We start from the raw sequence: 26583 nt of genomic DNA, 5'->3' as shown, positions 1-26583 counted from the left end.
CCCGGACTGCCGGAGATGAGGCTGCCGCTCTGTCGAGGCACGGCGCTTCCAGCTCTGCTCCAGAGGAGCGCAGCAGTTCGGGTCCGCCTGTAACTCATCTCCTGGAGGTTCGCCCCCGCAGTCCGTCACCCACCGAGCTATCCCCATCAGGAACCCATGAGCTGAGAAATCCAAAGTCAGGGCTGTGCTGCTGTAAGGTTTTCTGCTCCCTAACCCGCCCACGCTCCCCCACGAGACCGCATTGTTTTGCTTTCTTTCATCTCCTTTTTATTCCTGCGCGTTCAGGCGACATCTTCCAAGTGTTCCCCGCTGCTTGGACACTCACAGCGCCCGGGACGCCGCGGCGGGAGAGCGGCCGGGGCTGCGGCGAAGGGCGCGCACGGAGACCCCCGGCCCCGCTCGCCCGACACCGCGCCCCCGGCCGCGGGGACACCGACCGCAGCTACGGCTCCCGGCGGCAGAGCGCGGCCTCCCCTTCCCGGGAGCCGCAGGCGCCCCCCGCCCGGGCCGGCTGGAGCGGGGCTTTCCCTCTCCCGATAAGCCCCTCCCTCCACCCGCGCCTGCCTCAGCCCCAGCCCCCCCGGCAGCGCACGCCGCTTCCCGCTGCCGCCCGCGCCTGCTCCGGGAGGAAGAGGGGCGGCGGCAGCAGCGGGCGGCCGAGAGGGACCCGCCTTTCACTCTCCCCGGCCCGGCCCCCCGGGCCCGCCGCCCACCGCGGGCGCGGCGCAGCGCAGCGCGGCCGCCGCCGCCCCGCCATGAGCCGGAGGTAGCGGCGGCGGCGCCTTCCGCAGCCGCCGCCGCCCGCCCGCCCCGCCGCGGCGGCGGCCGGGCCCGCGATGCCGAACCAGAAGGGCGGCAAGGGCAAGAAGAACAAGCGCGCCAACAGCAGCGGCGACGAGCAGGAGAACGGGGCGGCGGCGGGCGGCGGAGCCGCGGCGGCGGCGGGCGGCGGTGCCGCGGGTGGCGGCGGAGCCGGAGCGGCGGCCGCTGGCGGCGGCGGCGGGGCGGGCGGCGGAGCGGGCGGCGCGGCGGCCGCGGGCGGCTCGGCGCCCGGAGACGTCAAGAGCGGTGAGCGGCGGGCCGGGCCCGCGGCCTCCCGCGGTGGCGCAGGCGGCAGCCGGGACCGGGGGGGCGGCGCGGGGGCGCGCCCGGAGAGCGGGGGTGTGTGGGGGGGTCAGCTGGGCCCTGCTGCCGCCGGCGGGATCTCCCCGAAACAGCCGGCGGGGCGGGGGCTGCCGCAGCGGTGTCCCCGCCCGGTGACCCGGCGGAGGGCAGGCGCCGGCCCGCGGCGGTGCTGAGGGCGGCGGGAGCCCGGGTGCGGTGGCTGCGGGCGGGCCGGGAGCGCGGGCCGGGGGCAGAGCGCATCCCCGGCGGGCGGGAAGCGCAGCGCTCGCCGGCCGCGGCGCGGCTGACTGGGAGCTCCGTTGAAAAATGCCCGCTTTATTCCGTCACGATTGAAAATGGAGTCCTGCTTTTCGGTCAGTTGTGTTTGCCGCTGTACAGCAGTTGGGTTTGTCGGGGCAACGTGCTCACTTGGCATCAACCATTTTATGCTGCCTTTGCTCGGTGGGTTGGATTTTGGTTCGCAGCGGGTTTGGTAAGGTGGTGCCTTGCATAAACTTGAGTTGCTATCTATGTTTCTTTCGCTGCAGAAGGATGTGTCAGGCTAAAACTAAAGGCAGGCAAAGATTTTATTACAGTTTTGCTAAGCCAAAAAACCCCACCTCTTTGTGCTGCTAGGTTTGCCAAAAAACCCACCTTCTGCTGCTAGGTTTGCAAACTGCTGTGCAGAGTCCCTACTCCTCACTTTTTTCCTCTCCCAAGTTCGATTTCAGCTTTTTACTCTCCATGCTTTTCAAAAAGTGGGAGGGTAGCTACAACTGGTATTATGCTTTGTGACAGTAGTTTTGCCTGTGGCTGTTAGAAAGGCACTTCCAAGTGTTTTAGTTTGATTTTCAAGATGTCTGATTCCCATGTATTATTTAATGGAAACTTTTCCTTGGAACTATTATCAATTAATTACAAATCACTTTAGCAAACAAGGCGTTTGCGAGACTGCTTTTGTGAGAGTATTACTCCAGAGAATCATGGAGAATGATTATAATTTCCTTTTTGGGTTTGTTTCAGGTTTTTTCTTTACTATTTTCTTTAAGTGAATGAAAAAGGGAAAAAAAAAAGAGGAGGTTAACAGGAGTTAGAATATTGCTAGAGTATTTTTATCATGATTTCAGTATGATAATGTAGTATGTCCAACATCCACATTGCAGGTAGTGTCTTATGCCTTGGCTTTTCTCTGGATGGGGAGAAGCAATATTTTGAATTTTTGTTTTGCTCAAGCACAAGTGGCAGCAGTGGTGCATTTCTGGTGTGGCTGTATTGCCTGTGGATGATGAGGTGGTGTTCCATCTGCAGGTGCCACAGGAGGTGATGCCAGGGAATGCAGGTAGTGGCACAGCTCGCTAGCCAGGCTGGTTATCAGTCTTCTTCTGCTCTGAGGCTGTGTGTCCCACATGCTTGCCATAGCCCTCTCCTGTGCTGGCCAGCTTCCTCAGGAGCTGAGGCTGCCTTTCTCGCATCTAACCTGAGGTGCTCCTTTATTCTCTCTCCTTGCTTCCGTATCACTTCAGTGGTCAGAAGCATCCCTTGACTCTTTCACCAAATCCCTCACTTCCTCTTTTTTTTTTTGCACTCTCACCACAGAGGTGCAGTCTTGGCTTCAACATTTGCTGTACGCTGTCTGGTCAGCACACCTGATCATTGCCTTGACCGGATCATTGCATCTCATCATACCTTTATTTTCAGATAACCATAAAGGCTGGAGGGTAGATGTGGTTGTTAGCTTTATTTTACACTTGCTACTGCCCAATGCTGAGCTGTAAGTTTCCTAAATTGTATTCTCTCTGGTAAGTGTAGAGCTTTCAACAGTTTTGGTTCAGGTTTTGCTGCAGAATTGGGAATCTTGCTCACATGCAGGGAAAAGATTAGGCAATGATAGCAGATTCCTTCAAGTCTTCAAACCCAATGAATCTGAAATGAAGCCCTGTGCTGTAGCCGCAGCCCTGGAGGCAGCTAGCCCATTGCTAGACTGCAGACATTTGTAGGAGGCTGTGCACTCGAGGGTTGCTTGGTCACTAAGCAGTTCATGGAGGATGTGGCCTGCTGCAGTGCATGGTGGGGTTAATGGAGTTCTGCTGTGCACAGTCAGGTCTTGACTGTTTGTGGGAGACTATCTGGGTTGTGGATTAAGTCTGCTGGGCTGCAGGGAAGCTCCTAGCTGTTCTGCTTTTGGGCTGTGCAGCTGCATGCTGTGACTCATGCTGCCCAGGCTCACTGGTCCTGTGAGACCCTGGATCTCTTCTCTTCTCTTCTCTTCTCTTCTCTTCTCTTCTCTTCTCTTCTCTTCTCTTCTCTTCTCTTCTCTTCTCTTCTCTTCTCTTCTCTTCTCTTCTCTTCTCTTCTCTTCTCCTTTCTCCTTTCTCCTTTCTCCTTTCTCCTTTCTCCTTTCTCCTTTCTCCTTTCTCCTTTCTCCTCTTCTCTTTCCATTGTCACCATGTGCTGCTCTAGCGTGATTTGTGTGTGTCTGGTGTCACTGCTCTCCTGCTCCACCTGTGCCCTGGGAATGCAGTGCATGATCATAATGACATAACCTGCTTGCTTTCATTAATGTGGCAAGACAGAAGTAGACAGAGATGAAAGCTGCAACTTTAGCAGTTGAAAATGTCTGTGCAGACCTTGGCTTTGCATTGTGATGTCAGTATGATGGTCTGATTACACAGTCACATCAGGACCCTACTTTGCTCATGGGGGACAATGATTCAGATGTGTTAGGTTTTTTTTAAGTCTTCACAGTTCGTTGTGTTGTCCATGTATTGTTTATGCCCCTCATCCATGTGGCATAATGAAACAGAATTGTTAATTTCCTCTGGGCTTCTCTGTGCAGCCCTGACTAGCTGTGCCATGTGATTGGGAACTGCCACTACAGCATCCCTTTATCATGGAAAGTTCTTGTTCACTTCTACATTTTGATAAATTTTGCCTCAATCCTTGAACAATTTTTTCCTTTAAACTATCAGCCAGTTTTTGGCATGATGACTGAGAAATGTCAGCAGACTTTTCTCCTGGGCATTTGTTTATGTTTCTTTTGGTGGTTCGGTTTTTGTGTGTTCAGAGCTCAGACTGGTCTTGAAGGGTTCTAGACTCCCGCAGGGAAGTCGAGAAGGCAGGGAGCACAACCACTGACCAGATGTGATGGCTTTTCTTACCTTGCACTCTCAGTTTCTTAGCAGGTATTGGGATGATGCCTACAAGGGGGATTCACATTCTCTAGCTATGTCCTCTGTTTTTATCTCTTCCATCAGACCATATGGTAGATTAATCTTTCTTGACCAAAGTGCATCAGTTTTTTGCACTAAGTGATGCACAGGACTCAGAGAGGGGGTTATAGAGTGTGGGTGGACTGATTTAATAGTATCACAGTGTGCAGGGAAAGTGAAATGTGATGTCACAGAAAGTCTCATTTCTTAGGTTACCTGTATTCAGAGTGATTGAATGATGTTTCTAAAAAGGATTTTAATTTTCTGATTTTCTAGCTAGTTTTCTGGGTTACTTTGCATAAAATCTGGTCTGTGATCGTGTAAAATTATGCCAGCAACTGCATGGAATTTTGCACTTACCCCATTGATGGCAGTGTTCCTCATGGCAGCAGTTGGTTACCTTCATCTGCAGACATAAATGAGTGTGACATTTTGTGGATACTTTGCCCCATCATCAGAAGAGGAAAATCCACAGGGTTCGCTTTTAGATCTGAGGCTCTGAGGAACAAATTCTTATTCTGTCTCTGCCTTGCTGAGGCTGGACACTTTGAGACTCTGCTCCAGCTGTTTTACCCCTTTATCCTCTAATTGTCTTGCTCTAGTCTTGACATAGAGTTGTTTCTGACCCTTATATTCCTTTTTCTATCAATTTTCTTTGCCTTGTTTCCATTCTTCATCTCATTGTCCAGTAGAGCCAAGTCCTCTTCTTAGGCTTGGTGATCCCTGTCTTAACATCTTGCTGCTTCATCCCTTTGTCATTGTCACTCTGTTCTCTCCAGCACTGTTGCTGTGGGAAGACTAGAGGAAAGATAAAGCTGTGTCTCCTAAGCTGTGCTTTTTTCCTTTAGCATATAATTCAGTAAAGCCAGCCAAATTAAGCTAAAAATACCCCCACAGCATAACAGTCTCTAAGTCACTGTCCTACTGGCCACCTGTTTCGAGATCTCTTTTTTTTCTCCCCCTGCCATAGGTGAGCCCTTAAGCTGCACAAGTGGCAGAGCTGGTGAGTTGCTTGGTTGGCGGGTGGAGCTGCTGGCTGTCAGATTTGTGTGCTTTTGAACACTTGGCCTGTGTTTCACAAATCTGTAAGACTGATTTACTTTCAAATAAAAATGCTAATGTAGGAAAAGTGTATGGAGAGGGAAATCAGTAAGCACAACAGTGACTAATGTGTTGAACACTGTGACTGGCCAACAATTATGATTTATTAAAAAAAATTATATCCTGGATGTAGGATAGTTAAAGACGGACATAAAATTCATCAATGCAATGTTGAATTTAAAAATGTGTTTTCAGAGAATGAATTGTTGTGGTATTTAAGCCTGGATTAATATTTGCTGTCAAATGTTCTCTGCTGCATATAACATCCAGTTCCAGTTTGGCACTCTAGTGATGTTCAGTATTGGCACCTTCTGATTATTTAGTCTGAGGGAGTCCCATTGGTATCAGTGAGACCACCTGGAAAATTAAGTTTCTATTCTGTTGCAGTGACTACAGAATTTAATACCTATTAATTTACTAAAGGGAAATAATTTTGCCTTATAATACCGTTGTGTTCCTCTAACTGCAGAAATCAATTGAATGCAAATTTCACTGTCTCTATCAATGCAAATCAGGTTCAAAAGGACTTTCATGTTAGTTTTAGGATTTGAAAACTATGCAATTACATGCTTTGGTAGCAAATGCAGTTCGTGTTTTACAAATCTTTGCAAATGGAATCATGTTCATGGTGTTACTGAGTAAAATAAATATTATCCTTTCATGCAAGCAAGTACACACCCATTTAAGTTTGGTTTTTTTAAGTTATTTGCTATCAAAATGGTTATCAGTGCCCTGACAGCATTCTGTGTTCATGTGATTAGGTATTGTTCAAGTGTAGTGCTTTCATGAGTAAGGTTTAGGCTTGATGTTTGCTCTGTTTCATACAAGGAAATACAGTTTTTGAACTCATAGCTTTGCTTTGTCTGTACTCATCCCATATCTTACTCACACTGATCTAACATGTAGTGACAAAATGATTTCTAGCCCTTGGAGACATTTGTAAGTTTTCTTCAGCCTTGCTTACAGCCTTGCATATTGAGACATCCTTTGATATTAAAGTACTGTCATGGCTGGCAGAAGTCCATCCTTCTCTGCTTTTCTTCCTGCAGCATGTAAGGAAAAAAAAAAAAAAAAAGGAAAACCTTGCATTCAGTTCAGAGTAAAATACTACAGCTAATCTTCAAGGTGTCTAAATTATAACAGGATTAATAGAGCATGGGCTTTCTTTAAACTCTTTTGATAGAAATTGAAATAATTTCAAAGAGGCCTCTTGAAACAGTAATCTAGTTACTGGAGTGGATAATTCCATTTTGAAAGCTTGTGGGATTTTGAGTGGAGCACTGGCATTTCCTGGTAGACTTCAGTGACATTTATCTTGAGAGCATTCCCTTCTACCTTTATGCCTTTCTGTCTGTCTCTGAGCATCTATCAGTCCTCCTTCCTGGGCTTGAGAGGGATATTGCTGTTGTTCCTGTCTCGCAGGATGCCTGCTGGGAGAGGAGGTGGCTTCTGCTGGAGCCTGGCTGGTGGGTGTGCCTGGCACTCCCCGTCTCCCCTTGGGTGCTGCCAATGCCCACTGTGGGAGCAGTGTCCAGCTGAGGTCACTGTGTGCCACACAGATGCCAGGGATGGTGCATGGCAGGGCTGGGAGCCTGCCTGCCATCATGAGGCAGATGTCTGGGAACCAACAGCTTCACATCAGGAGCTGCTGTCTTGAAGAGATGATGGGTACTGCATCTCCTGTTTCCCACTGAGTTTCTACCAGCTTCTTTAGCATGGAAAATAAAATACAGTCTGTGGCATTGAAACTTGGGGAGAATGGAGCAATGACACAAATATCCCTAGATCTGAAAATATAAGAGGTGTTGGTACCCCTTGATTCAACCTGCTTTCCTTTCTCTCTTGCCTTCTCGTGCTGTTGGCCTGGGTGTGGTGGCTCGCTGGCTCTTGGTCTGAGCGAGTGCAGCCTGCAGTGTTGGCATCTGTGCTTGCCATTGGGGCATCTACTGCATGCCACAGTTATCTCTGTTTCCAGCATGAGTTGGAGTTTGCCACTGAAAACTTGCTAAGGCAGGTACAGTAGATCTGCTTTAGTTATTATTAGAATGACCGTTCTTGAAGCACTAAGGTTAGTTCTCTGTAGCAGTTCAAGTTATTAAAAGCTCTTGGAAGGCTAAAGTGAGAGGATTTAGTGGTTGCAGTGCTTTTCTGTGGGGACAGTTCATGTGCAGACTAAGCAACAGCCAGTGTTCAAAACACATTAAGGCCCACCAGTCTTGAGATAGTCATGAATCTCTGCATTCACCATGATAGAAATCATCAGAAAAATCCACATGATGCTGAGGAGTCCTCCTAGCTGGGGCATGATTGCTTATGGCACAGAGAACCAGTTGTCTTCTGACCTGGTTAAACCAAATCAGAATTCACATGGGAGTATTGGGGATGCATGGTTGTCCTGGTACTGATACAGGTCGAGGCTTAGGTCTGTTCTCTGGGGATATTTCCACTTGGATTCAGGTGTTAAAGCACAAGCTAGGGCAAGATTTCTTCTGTACAGAGGGGGTCTATATAGCCCAAGCAAAAGCCAAAGCTTTTGTTTGTGATTGTTTTCTGTATTCAGACAACACATATTAAATGGAAGGAAACTGGCTAAGTTGGCTGATGATAATTGTACAGATGATGGTGATTTCTACAAGACCATATGAATTCTCATGTTGGGTTTCAGCAACGTAGGCAGTAGGTTCAGCTTGGAGCACAGATGGCTGTGTAAACAAGCTACAAAATTATTTTGCACATGTAAGTGCCTATCTTCCTTAGTTTGTACAGTTTCAATTTTGATTTTCTGCCTTACTTTGGTGAGGTGATGGTTGAGCTGGGAGTGGGTGGTTGAATGAGAGCTGCAGATAACTGTATCACATGCTGGCTGCTGATTTCATAAACAGGCATTAGCTCACACTGTGCTGTTAGTTAGGTGTTAATGTGGCAGGTATGAGTTAAGCCTTCATGATTTCCATGATATTTTCCTGCTGCTGTGAAGTTGCTAGGTATGTTTTTCTTTAATTTTTTTTGTTTATTGTCAAGAGATTGCCTTGGAGGTCAGATGTGAAGTTAGCATAAGTGTAGTGCATGGAGATGCTTCTAGTAGCTGCTGAGCCCTCTGGGAGTCTCATCACCTAAATTCTCAGCTCAACCAGGGTTTAGCAGCTCCAAATTACTGAAAATCTTTTCTAGGCGAAGGTGATCACTTCATGTTACTACTCACTTCATAGAATTAGTGACATCTTGCACATGGGGTAAAGGGAAGGGGCTGCTTATGGCTTTGTTCTCCTTAAATCCCTTCTGAGTGGGTGTTGCCTGCAGCTGCGTGGTCCTTGGGGGCAGGACTGAGCTCTGCATTGGCACCTTCTGACCACGTCAGTGTGTAGGTGCATAACAGATGTAAGCTGTCAGCCAGACTGACTGCAGACAGCTCCTCCTTGCAGGGGCACTGGCTCTGCCTGTTGCTTGTTGCAAATGGACTGCTGGCCTAAGCTTCTCTTTACAAGAGCATGAGGAAGTCTTATGGCACAGAAAAAAGCCTGTGATAAGAGTGGCTTACCAGGTGCTGCTGTCCTGTTTTTTTCCCTTCCCTCCTGGAAGCTTTCGTCTTGATCATTCGGCAAAGATTGCTTAAGAAGTTTTGAAGAGATATCAGTCATCATCAGTGAGTGTTACCAGTGTCAGCCCTGAGCTGAGCTCTTTTGAAAGACTTCTCTTGCTGTTTGTCAGCTGTTATTTGTTGTTGCTGCTGCAGTGAAGATCCAAGCCTGCCTTTTGGATCAACTTTTGAAAAGTTTTTTCTTATTGCATTCTTCTGCTGCACTTAGGCTCTTAGGAAAGTGGCCAGTCATTTCTGTATTGCCATATAATTTGTACTATTTAACCAGTTATGAGTATGACAATACCATTTTGTCACATCTTGGTAATCTTTGGAATATTAGATTGTATTACAAAGTTCAACAAAGCAGATACATCAGACGCTTAATTCAAATTTTCTCTTTCTGTCTGTTTTGTTGTGGTGGTTTATTTTCTACAGCTGCATTACAGTATTACTGCAGTAATATTGTGTGACTTCAATTAAAATAAAGCTATGCTGATGGCAGAGGAAATTCAGAAGATTCGTGCAGATGGTTGGTAGGGAGTGGCCTTCCCCAGGAATGACTCAGCTCTGGTTCAGGCTGGCAGAGTGAACAATTCCTGGCTGTATAAGGTTGTGAAGAGAGCAGTGTTCATGGGAAAGCAGGGTAGAGGTTAAAGTGCTTGGTTTGCAAGGTATGTGTCCCACAGGAGCCCTTCTGGCCTAGGTAATGTGCTGGCAACCAGTGTGTCCTTGGCATAGATGAAGAGATGCTAGAGTAACAGCGGACCAAGAGCAAGCCACTGTAAGTGTTTTGCAACCAATCTGGTGCCAAGACCTTTCTCTTTTTTTGGGGATAATTTCATTTTGCAGATCCCTAACAGCCTCCTGTTGCCTGACAGTTGTTTTAAGATGACAGGAGGGCTGTCTGGTCCACCCGCCACCGCGCCTCCCTCTCCCTCTGCCCCCAGCCTCACATGTTTAACACCTCCCTGGAGTTTTACCAGAGATGGCAGATCTGTGCAGTGAGCTGAAACCTGTGCCGACGAGTAGGGGAAATAATTATCTGTTTCTGTCCGCTGACTGAAAACTCTGGTGCATAACACAATGGATAATGTGGGAGCGTAGCAGGGGAAGAGCGAATTTTGCTTTAGGCACCTGCATTGAGGGCTTGGAACAAATGAGAGCAGTCACGAAACTGAAGCCATGGAATCATTGCATTTGGCTTGCTGGGTGCATCTTTGGTTTTATGATGGGTGTGTAAACAGAAGTAAACAACATTCTCCTTAATATGCTTCACCAGAGGGGAGTTCCTCAGGCAGCTGTTGTTCTGCTGCTTTCATTTGGGTCATAAAATGGGAAGGATGGTCTTCATATACTGCCTTTCTTTTTATTAAGAGGTAGAACCAGTTCGTGTGGGAGGATTTTTTGTTGTTTTTGAAAGAGGTATTTCTCAGATGTTTTGTTTCTATTCCTATTCCTGGCTTTTATGGATGTTTATAAACCTGAACAGAAAAAATGAGAAAAAGCCAGAAAAACCAATCCAGGTTCCTTGCAGTCTTCTGTCATATTCTCATTTTTGAAAGAAAAGCTAATTTTATGGTGACTCTGTCAAACATAAAACACAGCCTTGTTTAAACAGTGAGCTATCTTTGCACAAATGTACGTGTGTTTGGAACGTCGTATGTTATTTCTGTTTTAGAAGACATTTATGTACTGCTCCTTCCAACTATTTTCAAAATCACTGTTCCAAATCACTGCAGATGAATATGAGAAAACATTTATTTTTTTATGTGGAAACATAATGTATTGAAAGAAGCAGCACGCGCTTGTAGTTGCAACTTGACAGCCTACGTTGAAGCTGTTCTGCTCCACAAAACTGCACGCTGTCTTGTTTTGTTCTCTTAGGCTGTGAAACCCATCTTGAAACTGAGAGTTAAACAGAAATTCTTTTATCATTATTTTGGCATTCTTTTGAAAGGAGCTGCTGGGAGATTAGATGTTGCTCTGATACCGTGTAATCTTTCATTTTCTCTGAATTTCAGTTTCACAGCTTTGTAAACCAGAATCTTGTTGGGCTGTTAGCTACTTGCAAGCAAATATATGTAGGTGACAAACCAGCTTGGGGCTGTAGGTATGGATGGGCAGTTTGGCCATGTAATTTCTATTTACTTCCCATCATAATCTCTCTTGACAGTAATCATTAACACTGTCATCATAAAACATTAGGACAATGATTCTAGCTCTCACCTTCTGAAGACTATCTTAAAATTTATTTCTAATTATGGAATGTACAAGGGCTTGACAACAAGAATTTTTCAAGTCTCGTAATACTGAAAAAAAGTGTTCTGTCTCATGTATAAAATGGTGATTAAACAACCCAGATCACTTTCAAGGGTGTGAATTGGTGGGAAGAGCTCTTCACATTACCTAAAAGGAGGCTCCCATACTGCTCTGAATGCTGTCTCTTTTTGCTTCTAAGGCATATCTGTTGCCATGAAATGGGAAAATTGCATAAAAATTGCTGTTTTCTGTTTCTCATTTATTCTTTATGGAGGAACATGTGGCATGGTTATGTTTGGCAGGAGACATGGGTACAGAGAAGTCTGCAAGGGATATTTGGTCCTGCACAGTCTGTTTTGTACAGATAATTTGAAATGTGTGGCAAAACCAAATGTTGGCTTGAGGTTTTTTTATGCTTTTCAGGTAGTGGAATTTTCTGCTTTCTTAAATACAGGAAAACTACAGAAAACAACAGAACTTTCTGCTGAGACAACTTAAATTAGCCATGCTGGGCTTCTCAGTTTCTGTTGTGGAAATCCTGCAGCAGTTTAATCAAGGCCTTCTCCAAACCAGCAGACTTGATGAAAGGCAGTCTTCATCAGTGAAAGCAGGTGCTTTGACTAGCATGGCATAACCTGTGCTGTGGAGCATGGCAACAGGGCAGAGAGACCTGTTAGCTTTCTGGATTGTTTCCTATGCAGCTACAGTGGCAGTAGTGAAATGTCAGATGTGTCCCCAGAGGAGGTGAGTAGACACCAGCTTCTCCTCTTAGCAATGACGTTTTCCAAAGCAATCTGAGTGCCACCATTTAACAGTTTATTGGGGTCTTTTGCATGATGGAAGGATTTTGTTAATGCTGTTGCTGTCTTTCAGCTGCTCTAGGCCTGCTTTTGCTGTGGTGATTATGTGACAAGCCAATTCACACTGTGTAGATAGCAGATCGGATGAGGGAATGTGTGAAAACTTTGCAATCATCTAGTTAAATGTTGAAGAAGACATCGCTGTCCAGAACTCGAAGCTTTGCCTTTTCTTGCCCATAGTTCTGCTGTGTGGGAAGTTCCTCAGATAATCTGGTGTCTGTAAATTCTTAAGGAGAAACTGGAGAAGATCTTATTCCACTATTTCCAGTATTTCCATTGACTGACTAGGTAAAGGAGGAAAAAATCTGTTGAAAGTCACCTTTATTTTAGCCTCTAGACACCCAGGACATGATCATTATTAAGTAATTGCAGACATAGTCTGTGGTGATGGTTTTTGTATTTCAGTCACTTATTTTATTAATTTCATTTTTTGTCCACATAGTGAGGAAGACTCTGTAAACTTCTCAGGGAACTAGAGATCATTCGTTTTTGCATACAAACTCAGAAACGTGTTCAAAGGGGGATCAAGGATACTTTCCTTTTTTAGTCAGGTAACTCTGCCAGTATGGATGAACAAGTGTAGTGTCTGTATTCAATTCTAGACCTGTCTGTGTAGTACTTTCTCTGCTGTCAGCTATAATTATACCTGCAACTGTTAGAACATTTACTCTGTGAAACACTGTGAGAGCATAAGTGGATTTTTGGCATGTTCTTTTTCTTTTGCTACCTTCTTGTAATGGTGGGAAGGAATATCTACCAAAACAGATGAGTAAAGGAAATGTATAAGTGAGAGCTGTTCATACTGGTGCCTCTGGTACCTTGCCTCACATGACTTCTGACAATTTGCCTTTCATGGGTTCAGTTTAACTGGCCTGAGGTCAGTTGCATAAGGATGCTATAATTGTGAACTCTAGTTTGAAACCTTAAATATGATGAAGGAAAGACTGACAACGAAGAAAAGCTTTGCAGGGATGTGTGATTTGAATCAAAGTCTGGGGGGATGGATGGAAAAATTCACTGAACTGGTAAACTGACAGATTTTGTTTCAGAGCAGGTAAGTTATCGCTCACTTCTGCTCTTGGCCAACAATATTATAGTAAATAATAACAACATTATACTTAATAACACTCAGTAAAAGAGTGGAGAAAAATTAGTCACTGGTAGCCAATAAAATTGTTGCTTCTCAAAGACCTCTCCAAACTTGCAGGTTCTTAGCGGGCTTTTCAGAGACGTGAGACAACCAATAACAAAATATTTGTCACATTATAGAAGGAACTTCCAAAGAGTCTCTAGGGAAAGCCTCTCTTGTCTCTCTTCTCTACAATTTAGTAATTTGTTTTTAATGACTGAAAAGTCCATGTTTTGAAATGAATTTTTCTTTTCCTTTTTCTTCTTTGAAGGAAAGCTTTTGGGAATTTGTTTTGCTTGCAATTTATAGGCCACTCTCTGAAGGAAAGGTATTGCAGAAGAGCTCTTCGTGCAAGTTTGCCACTTTTAGCGTTAGAAACAGAGATAGAAATTAAGTGAAGGATGTGGCATCTTCCAGGGAATGGCTCAGGAAAGTTTTTCTGTGCAATTTGTACCTCTTCCTTTCATGTAAGTAAGTTTTAAGAACTTCAGTAATCTTGACTTTACTGAAGGTAGCTTTGACCATTTTGTTTGTTTATAGCCTTTTCCAAAAACTTACTGGGAACGGGACCACTGGCACAGCCAAGATCTGTTGTTGCAGAGTATCTGATTTGTGTATTACTGCTGTAGGACAGGTGATGATGGGTAGTGTGTCTCATACTGAGAGTTGGAGTCAAAGTACGTCTAGGAGCATAAAACCTCTCATTCTTCTGCAAATTATGTAGTGTTATTTGTGCAAGCAGTGATAAAAATGGGATTAAAAACAATGCAACAGAATGGTGGTTTTTTAACCTGCTCATCAGATAGAAATTTAAAGTCCTAAGGGGAAAAAATTTCAGTCATGGCAGTCTCTCTCCTCAAGGCTCTGTCATAAGTCCTGGGGCTCTGGATGAGACTTGAGTGGAACTTCAGGAAGCTGATTGCTGTGTTTTAGATAGGGTGAGGCAGCACTTGACCACGGAAGACCTGGAAGAAGCCTGCTAATAGTTGAAAGCAGGAACACAGAGGTTAAAAGGCAGCCTGACTGCCCTGTTGGAGCAGTACTTTCTGAAGAAGCCAAAGAATAAGGAAGACAGAAATACAGAGAAGAAGTATTTGTCATGCTTGAGTAAGCATCTGTGGTGGGGGTCAACCTGCTACAGCATCTAAAAAGTTCTTACAAGAATTCTAGTAGAAAATTTCCAATCCCTTTTGAGCCTCCCAGCTACAACAGAGCAGCCAGCAATGGGAATCATATGTAGTGTGTGGTACTTTAGTGAGGAACTGGGAAACGTTGTTGGTTCATAAATGCAGAAAATTCTTTTTTAGAACATTTTTTTGTGAAGAAGCTGATATTGTTGCTGTGAAATAATTGAAGTAAACTGCTCTTTGCTCAAGGATATAGCAAAGCTGCTACTTTGCTGATAAAATACCATGTTGTGTTTGGATTTTTTCACCTGTCTGTGCTGCAGAACTGTTTGGTTTGTGAAATTTAGCTATCCAGAAGGTCAGTGGTGGTGATATAGTCTGTATTTTCCTAAGCCATGTAATGACGGCCCTCCTTTCTGTACGAGTAATGTAAGCTCTTTGTTGTGCTTTTCAAAGTTCTCTGCTCACTCCTTCTCTCCCTACTGTTGTCTCTTGCTCAGTCCCCAAAAAAGAAATTTCTTTTCCCTCAGAAAAGATCAGTTCCTGCGACTCCATGATTGCAAAGCTGGGTGTACTTACTTATTTACTTGTATTGCTTACTTGCTTTTCAAACAGGCATCTCTGTGTGTTCTCCCCATGTTGCCTCTCAGGCTTCAAAGCAGCTCTCCAGAAACATTCACAACGCTTTCTCCTTGCTTCTTAATGCCTTGCAATGGAATCCACAAATACTTGAGCTAATGCTTCTGAGGTGCTTTGGTTTTGAATATTACACAGACTGTAGTGTCATCTTGTTTCTTTATTTGTGCATTTCCTTATCTCCTTTCGTATGCTTACCTCTTTTTGGTAAATAATCAGTGCATTTTTGCACTGACCCAGAGCTGGTGCTTGTGGCTCTTTAGTAATACAGGTTGTTAGTAAGAGCTTGTGTGTGTTTGTCACAGTGTTTGAAGAAAGTACTGCAATAAATGGGCCATTAAGTTATTGATGTATCTGTTTTGCCTTCCACAGAAGCCCCTTGTGCTACTCCACTGATCTGTAGCTTTGGGAGGCCTGTGGACCTGGAGAAGGATGACTACCAGAAGGTTATATGCAACAACGAGCACTGTCCCTACAGCACTTGGATGCACCTTCAGTGCTTCTACGAGTGGGAAAGCAGCATCCTCGTCCAGTTCAACTGCATCGGCAGAGCCAGGAGCTGGAACGAAAAGCAGTGTCGCCAAAACATGTGGACCAAGAAGGGATACGACCTGGCTTTTCGGTTTTGCTCCTGTCGCTGTGGGCAGGGTCACTTGAAGAAGGACACGGACTGGTACCAGGTGAAGCGAATGCAGGATGACAAGAAGAAGAAATCCGTGTTGGAGAAGAGTACGGGAAGGTCCGTGACGGAGTCAGCAGAGGAGGCCAAAAAGGGCAGGCCGGCCAACAAGCCGCAGAAGGGCTTGAGTAACGACCTCCAGCGAAGGCACTCCATGGACAGGCAGAACTCCCAGGAGAAGGGAGTCATGGGGGGCAGCTACGCCGTTCGCTCGCCTTGTGTCTCCCCTGGCCAGTCCCCTCCCACCGGATACTCCATCCTCGCGCCCACGCACTTCAGCGGCCCTCGTTCCTCGCGGTACCTGGGGGAGTTCCTGAAGAATGCCATTCACCTGGAGCCCCACAAGAAGAGCATGGCTGGGGGGGGCATGTACAGGAATGCACATTTTGATTACGGGGCGGCTGGCTTGCAAGCACATAGATCGGGACACTTCGATACCCCAGTGCAGTTCCTGAGAAGGCTCGATCTGTCTGAGCTGCTCACTCACATCCCCAGGCACAAATTGAATACTTTCCATGTGCGGATGGAAGACGACGCCCAGGTGGGCCAAGGGGAGGACCTGCGGAAGTTCATCCTTGCTGCTCTCAGTGCCAGCCACAGGAACGTTGTAAACTGTGCTCTGTGCCACAGGGCGCTGCCAGTGTTTGAACAGTTTCCACTGGTGGACGGGACCCTGTTCCTTAGCCCATCGCGACACGATGAGATTGAATATGATGTTCCCTGTCACCTTCAAGGTACAGGTTGTCTGTCAGTCATGCTAGGTTTCATTAAATGATGGAACTGCCTTCTGTGCCCTGTCCCTGCCATTACAGATTGTCATCCCGGTTCCGCATTTTTAAGCAGTTCTGTAAAGCTTGAAGTAATGTCCAAAATACTCATGTGGATCAAATTGAAACACTTAGAGGGAATTAAAAAAGATGCTGTATAGAAAGATCCATGCCTTGTGTTTGGGCTTACAACTAAACAAGTTCTGATCCGATTTCTAGGTAGACCATGGGAAGGTTTTCCAGCCAATGTGTTCTGGAGCTTATGCATGCTCGTTGATCTCTTGGGATCATTACTCCAAGATGCACACCACCTTTTCAATTTAAGCATGCTGTGCTGCAGCCTGGCTGAAAGTTGTATTTGTACCACTGATGGGGTACAAAGCAGATGAGGTACCTCTCATCTGCTTTCAGACTACAGAGTATCAGTTTTGTTTTATAGCAAAGTGTTATTTCTTAAATACAGAAAGTCTGGCCTGTGTTAACACAGGCCTGGAGAAGTTGGATGTAGTCAGAGTAAGCTTTTAATATGGTGTGTTAAAGCAGCAGTGTAGCAGTGAAGGTTTTATACTTATTTCCAAACTTGCACATGCTATTGATTATGTCCTAGCTCTCAAATGAGTTGAGACCATAGCACCTGTTTCTTTTTTCCCTCTTAGAGAAACAAATTAATGTAGCCAGCATCAGCTTCAGCTCTTCCTGAAAGCTGTGGCCTGAACTTAAGTGATCAGGTTGGTACATGGCTGGATGTGCCTGTCCTGCAGCCTGCTAGCAGGCAGTGTGGCTAAAATAAGTCAGAGAAGGTATTCCTCGTCTGGTGATCAAAAGCACAGAGTTATGTGTTGAAATGTGCATTGGTAAGGGATTAACCAGAGGTATTTTAACATCAAAGTTTCTCACCTTTCAATAAAATGCATTGTATCCCATGCATGGCCATAATATGTGGTATGTAACATACCTTTGCTCAGTAAACTTTGTATTTTATTTTTTTCTTTCCTTAAATCACTATGCACTAAGTCACTAAACTGTATTCGCGCTAACATTATTGTTTCTGTCTTGCCTAATGTACTATAAGGAGAAAAAGCAATAGGCAAATATACAAGCTAGAAAAGTTCTAGGATAAACAGAATATACCTGTGTGAGATAACTGTGCTTATTTGCTGTGATGGGGAATCACAAAATGTGCTTGTGATTTTATCAGTACAAAAAGCTGGTTTAGTAAAATAGCGAAACTCACTGTTTGTTAACATTTGCCTCTAAGAATGAAACTGTGAAATTATTTTTTTTAACCTTAATTATTTCTTAACTGTTGGACGATATATCTGAAAAACTTGTTCAGACAAGTTGCTGTGAATAATTCATTGTTAAAATTTTTGCTTCCTTGTCCTGGGTAAGATGGTTTCTTACCAGAAGTATTCTCTGAAATGAAATTAAGCTGTGAGGTGCTATTCCAGGCTGTTATTTTCTTTTCAGTATAGAAAATAATTTATGTTACTTCAGGCATGTTTAAGATACCAGGTGCCATATTTCCAATACAAAAAGTATCCTGAAAATTAAATGGTGGGGGAATGTAGTATTTTAAAGTGCAGCAATGGTGCAGAACTTCAGATGGGCAAAGATATTTATCTTCCTGCCCAACTGCTGTGCATGGAGTTGTTTGAACATCACCAATCTTGAGTGTTCACTTCAGGAACAGAGTTATTATGTTACATGTATATTATATACATTTTAGTTTCATCCCATCATGTTTTCTAGAGCTGAACATGACAGTGTAGAATAACTCAATTTTTTTATCAGCTCAAACTAGTAAATCTATTTTGTATGTATATTTTAAGAAGAGTCTGTTTTTTCATGTTTTTCTAAAATAGTTGGCTTAAAAACCAAAACAAGTAAAACCACAGACTATTAATTTTGTAAGTGTCTGGTACAGACTAATCATAAATTATTAATATCTTGGTCCCATTTTTGTAGAAGAATTACAAGATGTGTGTCTGTTGAATTACAGTTGGTGATGTGTTCAGTGCTTTGATGCTAAAGAGCACAAATTGCCATCCAAGGTGAACACATGTTGAACACAGTCCTGTTTTGTGGCTGATCTGTAATGTCAGTACTGCTGAGCTCTGTTTTACATTGCAGTGCAAAATCTGATGTGTTACAGGATTAGTACTTGGTGTCAGGCCTCTTCTAATTGCCAACTATTAAATTGCAAATCAATTTAGTCACTAAAAGTCAGGCATAATCTAGGTGCTAGATCTTTATAATTCATGTAGGAATTTATTTTTTTTGTGAAAGTCGGTCTCAGATTTTGCATTGGTTAGTTCAGTCACAAGTGTGTAGTGAAAATATTTGATTTCCAAGTCTGAGCCACTTGCTTTTTATGGACATAAATGTAACTCAGGTTTTGAAAGTCATCGTGCATACAGAGCCTAAGGTGATGATAGAGCTCATTATATTCTTAGTTGTGAATGGCATTTTGAAGTCTTTGTATGTGAAATATATAATGTAAATATACTTGTTGTTAATGAACAGTCAGAAGAAAGTACATGAAAAGTTTACTCTTCTGACTGTTGCTTTTTTTCCATGGGGACTATTAGGTTGTTGGTTCCCTCTTTGCTGGAAGATACCAGCAAGTTGTTAAATGAATCTGTACCAAGTTTACTAATAAGCTTCAGCACTTCTCCACTTCTTATTCAAGTGGGAATGAAGCTAGGGCAGTATTCTGGTTTTGGAAACACAGCAGCTGATCTTACAGCTTAACCTGGCATCTCTTCTTGGAGGTTTAGCAACTCCTTTTATAAAATATTCTGCTAAGATCTACCAGCAGATGATGTAAGGGAGAGTGGGCAGGGTGATGACTAATTCCTGAGTTCTGTATAGTTTCAGTCAAGCCTGTGTATTTCATGTAGAGAAGTACGTTTTACTTTGTTATTCACCCTTTATAATGAAAAAAAGTGATTTGTATCACTAAAGGTCAGATACCATATTGCAGAAAATGTCTGTTTTAATCTTCTCTTTTTGGCTCCTTAAGATGTGTCTTTTCTATCCACAGGAAGGCTTATGCACCTCTATGCTGTTTGTGTAGACTGCTTAGAAGGGGTTCACAAAATTATCTGCATAAAGTGCAAGTCCCGATGGGATGGAAGCTGGCATCAGCTGGGAACTATGTACACCTATGATATTCTGGCAGCATCTCCCTGTTGTCAGGTCAGTACCATACATAAGTAACACTCATAAGGTGAAATTCCAACTGATTAGATAAAGTCAAGGTTGTGTGTCTTTTCTCCCTTTCCTCTCCCATCCTTCTTTTCCAGCCTGTGCCTGTGAGTGCAATACAAGAGGGCTGATGGGTCTGTGTCCCTTTGTTTTCAGAGATACAATGGCCTTTAGCCAGACTAAAGTCATTGCAGAGCTCACTGGTTAATACACTTAATGTTTTTAAATAAAGCCTCCTGTAAATGCATTGGGGATTAAATCTGATGCTTTGTCACTAGCATCACGAGTGCCAGGTATAGTTCCACCTTTTGAGCAGACGTTTCATGTTTCCAGGATTTTTTAGTTCATAAATTGTGTTTTATCTTAACTGCAGCAAAAAACTGCCAAGGGAACAGAAAGGTCCAAAGTGTCTTTGTGCTTGGAGATTACTCATCTCTCCTTAATCTTTGTTGTGGCCGACCCTGGTGATGGCACTCACCCACCTGAAGCAGTCTGAAGTAACTTGGAGTTCATTAAACACTCACCTCATCTGTGCCTTGAGAGAGGAAGATCCAAGGCTTGGGGCTACTCCAGAGTATGTCTGAGACAGCAGGATTGTTTGCATTGCAGAGAATTAATTGTCCATGTGATAGACAGAGCACTTCTGCCGTGCAGGTAGGGGTAGGCAGCTGTGGAAAAAACATCTGTCTGGGAATGACTCAGTGCTCTGCTGCCGATGTTCAGTCAGACACACAGATGGTGGTAGTAGGTCAGGACAGAAGCCTTGCACAGATACACCCATTCAGACTGGGAGCACTTCATGGTAATGTGCATACTTCAAAGCCATCTGAAATACTGGTTTGTCGATATGCAAAATGACAGTTTATTTTAAATTTAACATATTTAACAAAATGTGTTGCTCAAAAGATAAGTGGTATTGCTGCTGCTGGTTAAGGTGACATTGGTAGCAATTATAAATACAGACTGACACATTACCTCCAAATTTAGTGTCTCTTGAGACTGTACCTTTTTTTTTTAAATAGGAACTTTTAAAGGTAAGGAAAGCACTGATACTAACTTGCTACCTTTGTAAAAGTCAGCAGCTTCAAATCTGAATTGTTTCTGTTGAAAGAAAAGATTTAAGAGCTCATTATACAAGAGCCTTAATTACATGATTAATGGACAGTGTGACAGTACATGGTCTAAGAACTCGCTATAAAAGCATTAGCTGCAGTGACTGTGATTGCAAGATAATAAGCATTATTGTTTCACCATGATTGTTACAGATGATTCTGTGCATGCAGAAGAATGACATTTAAATATGGTATATAATAGAATTCCAAATTGGCTTTCTGGATTTATTATGAATAATTTCGTGCCTTTCTTCAAAATATTTAATTCTGCATCACAAATTTGCATGTAAAATAACAAACTGCAATCATTGTCAGATTACTCTTAGCTGATGTGCTGGACCTGTAGTGAAGGAGAAAACCCTTTGGTTAAGAGTTCCATAAAAATTCATAACTAGTAGACCGTATTTCTTAAAATTTCTGCTTTTCAAGCAGAGCAGTGAAGCTGTTGATTTGTTTCTTTTTGAGTCTGGTCTCAACAGGGATAGTACTTTAATTATTTCCTCCTCTCCTCGTCCAGGAAAATCCCTTAAATTGAGGTGGCCTAGACAATACTTTTTGTTCTTTTCAGTGGAGAGCTGAAGCTTTCATTAGTGTACTGGGCTGTGAGGTTAAACTATGGTGCAGCTCAGACCCTTGCTGCTCATTTGCCATTTTTACTCTTTAACTTCTTTACAGTCTCAAATCCTTCTGCTTCTCTTGATTATTCCAAAGGGCTTGCTGAGCTTTCATGCTGCCTGTTGTTTTCTTTGTATCAGATGGGCTGTGTTTCTCAGCTAGATTTCTTCTGAAGTCTCACTTCTTTGCAACAGCTGAATATTAATAGCTCTGTCCGTCCTCACCTATGACCTTGAATTATTTCTCATATCCACTCAGTTAATGTTGCTTCTTTCTCAGTTGGATTTTGCAGAATAGTTTGTGTGTTGAAGTGATGTTTAGTTTGTATAACCTGATATGTACTATAAATGTTTAAATAGACACTTAAAGTGACACAATACATGTTATGCTGATAAAGTAGATCAAGTTATACATTTGTTAAGCCAAAAGATTAAAATGCTGATGTATTTCATAGACAGATGATGTTCAAAGGTAAACCTAAATAGTTGAATTACTGTGGCACAAATATGAAATTTCTCTCTTAGCTTTGATGCTTCATTAATGATTTATTGAGACACCACGTCTTGTGCTAGGAAATGAGGAATTAATTCAGAGTTTTAGCAGCACAAAATAAACCTTGATATTCTCTACCTTCCATCAGTCAGAGTGGGAGGTGACCCACTCCCCAGAATTTGGGGGTGGTCTTTAATGTGAAAGGCATGGTGTGTGTGTGTGGGTTCCCAGTCCAGGTGAGGAATGTCCCTACCAGCACATCCCACTGCTGCCACTTTCCTGACTGACCCCTTCTCCTGCTGGGGGGACAGGGGGCTCCCTCTGGCACCTTGTTTTCCAGAGGTGAGAAGCTGAAGGGAGTGTGGTTATTTCAATACTTTTTTTTGTTTGTTTCTTTGTTTGTTGCAGGCTCGGCTGAACTGTAAGCACTGTGGGAAGCCAGTAATAGATGTGCGGATTGGCATGCAGTATTTCTCTGAATACAGCAACGTCCAGCAATGTCCTCACTGTGGAAATCTAGACTACCACTTTGTGAAGCCATTTTCTTCATTTAAAGTTTTGGAGGCTTATTGACGAAAGCTTTGCTTTAGTAATAGCTATTTTATGGGTATTTCAACTTTATTACATATCTTTTTATAGGATTCATTCTGTGATGAAATCTAATTTCTTTTCTAACTGAAAGAGCAGCTTCTTTGTCAGTGTACATATTAATATGTATATATACATGTTGTTAAAACCAGAATCCTCCTGACAAGATCTCTGTGAAGGTTGGAGGCAAGCCAATTTAATGGCCTTTCGATATATCCCATGTGTGGGGTAAAGTTCAGCTAAAAATGAGTTGGGTTTATTTTTTGTACAGTTGTAATACAGTTTATAGGAAGGGTGTGGGGAGACAGACAGAGAAATATGTCCAGTTGGAAAATGGGTAATTGCATAGGGTTGTTCCTCCAGCTTGGTGGAAATGGGAAATCCTTGGAAAGAAATGTTTCTGTTCCTGTTGAATTCATTCAGCCTTCTGCGTTGGTTCCCAGGGCTGTAGGAGCTGGCCCTCTGCTGCCAGTCCCCTCAGCAGGCTTTCTTTCAGGTTTCCCATGGCCAGGGTAAACTGAGGTATCATGACAAGTGAATGTAAATGTGTGCCAGCAAATGCAATCTTGAATTAATTCTTTTGGCATTGTGTCTTCCTGCTATGTGTGTTTGATGTGCCCTCACTGAGTTATAGTGCAGGCAATAGTGCTGCTTCCAACAGGGCTGTCATGTGCCCAGCTGGGTCATCTGCTCATACCAAAACAAGCTGGAGATCTTAAAATGCTTTATTTAAAGGTGTTTCTTCACAGACATTTTAGGGAAGGAACTGGCTGAGCTGAGTGGGGATGTGGTTGTGTGTGCCTGCTGGGACTGAGGCTTTGCTGTCTGCTGCAGGCTTGTGTGGCTGGTGTGGAAGGAGAGCCGTGAGTTGGGCTCTGGGCCCTCAGACCTGCATGGGCTGAGAGGTACTGAGTGCAAAACATGTCATCACTTTTTAAAACAATTAATTGCTGCACCTTTGTCTTTCAAAATTGTGTTCAGTCTAGGATCTAAAAACAAGGAGATGTTTTAAGAAAGCAAATTTAGCATATTTACTTTCTACATGCCTCTGTGCAGTACATAATAGACTGCATTAAGCAGTGAATTTGTATCAGAGAGCTTGGCCCTGTAGACTCTGCAGTTGTTGTTTCTTGACTCCCATTTCTCCCTTCCTTAAATAAATTTTTCAAAATAGGTCATTAATCTTTTGCTTGGTTTCTCAAATCAGTTGAGATTTAAGGGACATTTGGTTTTTTTGTTTTCCTTGATAGTGTATTTATGAAGTGTTTGTCCACTGGAGAAGTGTGGGGTTTTTTTCTATTTACATGGTGGGATTATTTTTTGTTTCTTCTGAAATCTTTTGTTTTTCCAAATTAGAATCTTTTTAGAGTGTATCTGTTGAAATCACAGTCTTGAAAATGGCCCTAATAGTCTGCCACCCTGGGAAAGAAAACAAAGTCAGAAGCCAAAATAGTGTTTTTCCCTGTGTTGGACTGAGAGTCACACTTTCTGCTGAATTAAGAAATTATCATGCACATAAAAGTCAAGCTGAATATCCATGTTTCTTTGTGTGTAAAAATGCCAAGTTCAGAGTTTTATTTCCTGGCTGTCTCCACTGCAGAATTAGCTCCTTTTAGCATTAGCTACCCTTCAGGTAGTACCCAAGCTGCACAGTGTTGTCATGGTTGGAGTGGCAATGTCCTTGGGGTCCCCCAGCTCATGTGGTGCAGCTGTGTTAGCAGGCTCTGGTAGCTTCACCACTGGTGCTCCTTCTGTACCAGTTCCTGGGCTTGGTTTTGGGTCTGGGCACGTTCTTGGAGTTTTGTGCCATTGTCCTCTTTGCATCAGTTCTGGGAAAACCTGTTTCTTCTTCTGGGAGAATTGTGGGAAAGGCTTTGAGAGCCTTCTAACACTGTCCTTTCATGGTTACCACAAAGTTACACCCAGCCCAGCTGCAGTGGGACCAGCACTGCACCCATTGTCCATAGGAGCAAGGCCTGGCCTTGGGCATTCCTGGGCAGGAAGGTTTCTAGAGATAAAACCTAATTAGCTGTGCAGTGTAGACTTCCCTTGTGAAGAACAATGGAATTATAATTTGGATTAACTCCTCCAGAAGGATGAGCCCTTCAGCTTTGATGGTGTGTTGAGCAATTTGCTGGAGCTGGGGTGGCTGACAAAATTGGAGTTGTGTTTCCTGGCAGGACCATGAGAACCAGACCAGACAGAAAGCAGTGGCCTGAAATCACAGCGAGGACAAAGCTCCTGTAATGAAGCAATTAAAGAGAGCAATTAAAGCATACATCTCTTACTGTAGGTTCAGTCTTCGGTGCCAGTCACACATCATGAGTCTGGGGTGTCAGTTCCCATATAGGATACATGGCATTGTGTGCTGTTTTTTGTGCAGTGTTGGGAGGGTGTCACTGTGCAATGCACATGGTAGGGGAGAAGTGGGATCTGGAGTTGTCCTAGATACTTGTTCACTTGCTTCCCTTAGAGTAGCTTAATTTGTAATTCTGCCCTTTAAGTTCTTGGATGCCTCTCAAGACCTGTATGTGTGATAATCAAAAATGAGTAGACATGGAATAAAGGAGATATGATCAGCTTTAAAAATAAGTATTTGAGAGATAGTGTTATATATCCAAGTCAAAACCAGGAATGGAGCAGACTGAGAAAATGGGAAGGGAAAAGCACATTTAAAGTCTTAACACTGACAAGGAATTACATACAAATCTATCTAAGAAAGCAGCTTAGTTCTTTGCCAGCTTTTCCTTTTAATTCTGATGTTTAGTCATACCTACTGCTTGAGGAATGCCTATTTTCTTGTAGAACACATCTCTCAACTGGAGGCTAGCAGCATACATAGCACTGTAAAAATGATCCTCAGTGGAAACCAGCTGAGCTACAGAAAGGTTCTTCTGCACTTTCACTCCAAAGTAAATTATCCCTAATTTGTAAAGGCTTTCCCTGCTTCTTGTTGGTACTGAAAGCTGCTCATGGGTCACTGGAAAATGCACGATTTTCTCTAACCTGCAGATTCCAGTCAAGCAGTCAGCCCTCACCTTTGGCCAGGAGAGTTTCCTGGGCTTTGCCAAAGTAGAAGTGCAAATGCAACTTCTTTGGGACCTACTGGCTACTTTGGAGCTTAAACTAGACCACAGTTGCTCTGCTCCCTGTCTTGACAAGTACTGGAAGTAGTCATGAGCTTACAAATGCATCATAAGGGAAATTGCCTCCCAAGCTAGGGAGCTGCTTGCTTTGTTTAGTTTATTCTAGGCTAGTTTATTCTTCGTTACCTTTCCTTTCTCTGGTGCTGTGTGTTCTTTTTAAGCTGGCCCATGGTCAGATTAAATTTGCCTGCAATATGTTTTGTAAATGAGAATGCAGTCCTCTGGATTTGGAGGTTCATTCTACTCTTCAGTGCACGATACTCCTTGTGATAGTAATAGGAGTTGCATGTGCAAATGCTTTTCTTTCCAGTAGTTAACTCTCCTTTCCATAGGAGAGACTTGCATTTAGGTAGGCTTCATATTTTGGATGTGTAAAACTGAATTCATCCATCCATCAGTAACATGTCTACAAATAAATTTTGATAACCATAACTAACGAAATTGACATCTTTTGCACACTGATGTGTAATTTGACACCTACCAACATGAACAGCCTGAAATTGTTGTTCTAAAGCTGCAGTCATTAAAACTACAGTGTTTTGTAGCCAGACCATAGACTATCCTATAGTCTATTTACATTAACATCTCCAGTAATGAGCAGTGTATTCATAATGAGTTTAATTGGAAAAATAAGGAATATTCCTACAAGGGAGGCATCTACCCCAATATTTTTCTTTTTTCCTTTTTTTTCCCCTTCCCATGTGTTCCTCATTTTGCTGTACCAAGTAACCAAGGACAAACACGTTGTAAGGCCACTGATGAGAAAACCCCTCAAAAATATACTTGTCCATAAAGGTTTCTTGTTGAGACATTCTCGGATTGCACTTTTGCAGATGGAAGAATATGTACATAGCAAATGAATGTTGATGAAATTAAAATAATTGGTTATGATATCATTTATGTGTGTTGTTAGAGAATATTTTGTTGTGAGTTCTCTGTATTAAAAAGTAATAAATACCAGACAGCTAA

At 43.4% G+C, this 26583-nt stretch overlaps 1 protein-coding gene across 1 annotated transcript; it reads left to right on the top strand.

Moving 5' to 3' along the window:
* The first annotated feature begins 785 nt into the window (after positions 1–785).
* HECA (hdc homolog, cell cycle regulator) lies at positions 786–26583 on the top strand. The gene is made up of 4 exons (XM_064708296.1): positions 786–1068; positions 15378–16418; positions 19498–19652; positions 22289–26583. Exons 1-4 carry the CDS (start codon positions 837–839, stop codon positions 22451–22453), a joined length of 1593 nt encoding a protein of 530 aa, XP_064564366.1. The 5' UTR covers positions 786–836; the 3' UTR covers positions 22454–26583.

Source organism: Zonotrichia leucophrys, chromosome 3 (genome assembly GCF_028769735.1).
Source record: "Zonotrichia leucophrys gambelii isolate GWCS_2022_RI chromosome 3, RI_Zleu_2.0, whole genome shotgun sequence".
Taxonomy (NCBI): Eukaryota; Metazoa; Chordata; class Aves; order Passeriformes; family Passerellidae; genus Zonotrichia; species Zonotrichia leucophrys.
Note: the sequence above shows the minus strand (reverse complement) of the source record. Positions and strands in the feature narration are given on the sequence as shown.

Coding starts and splice junctions, on each gene's coding strand:
- HECA (XM_064708296.1), top strand. CDS start 837: ATGCCGAACCAGAAGGGCGGCAAGGGCAAGAAGAACAAGCGCGCCAAC. Junction 1,069..15,377: donor GCCCGGAGACGTCAAGAGCG/GTGAGCGGCGGG, acceptor TGCCTTCCACAG/AAGCCCCTTGTGCTACTCCA. Junction 16,419..19,497: donor TGTTCCCTGTCACCTTCAAG/GTACAGGTTGTC, acceptor TTCTATCCACAG/GAAGGCTTATGCACCTCTAT.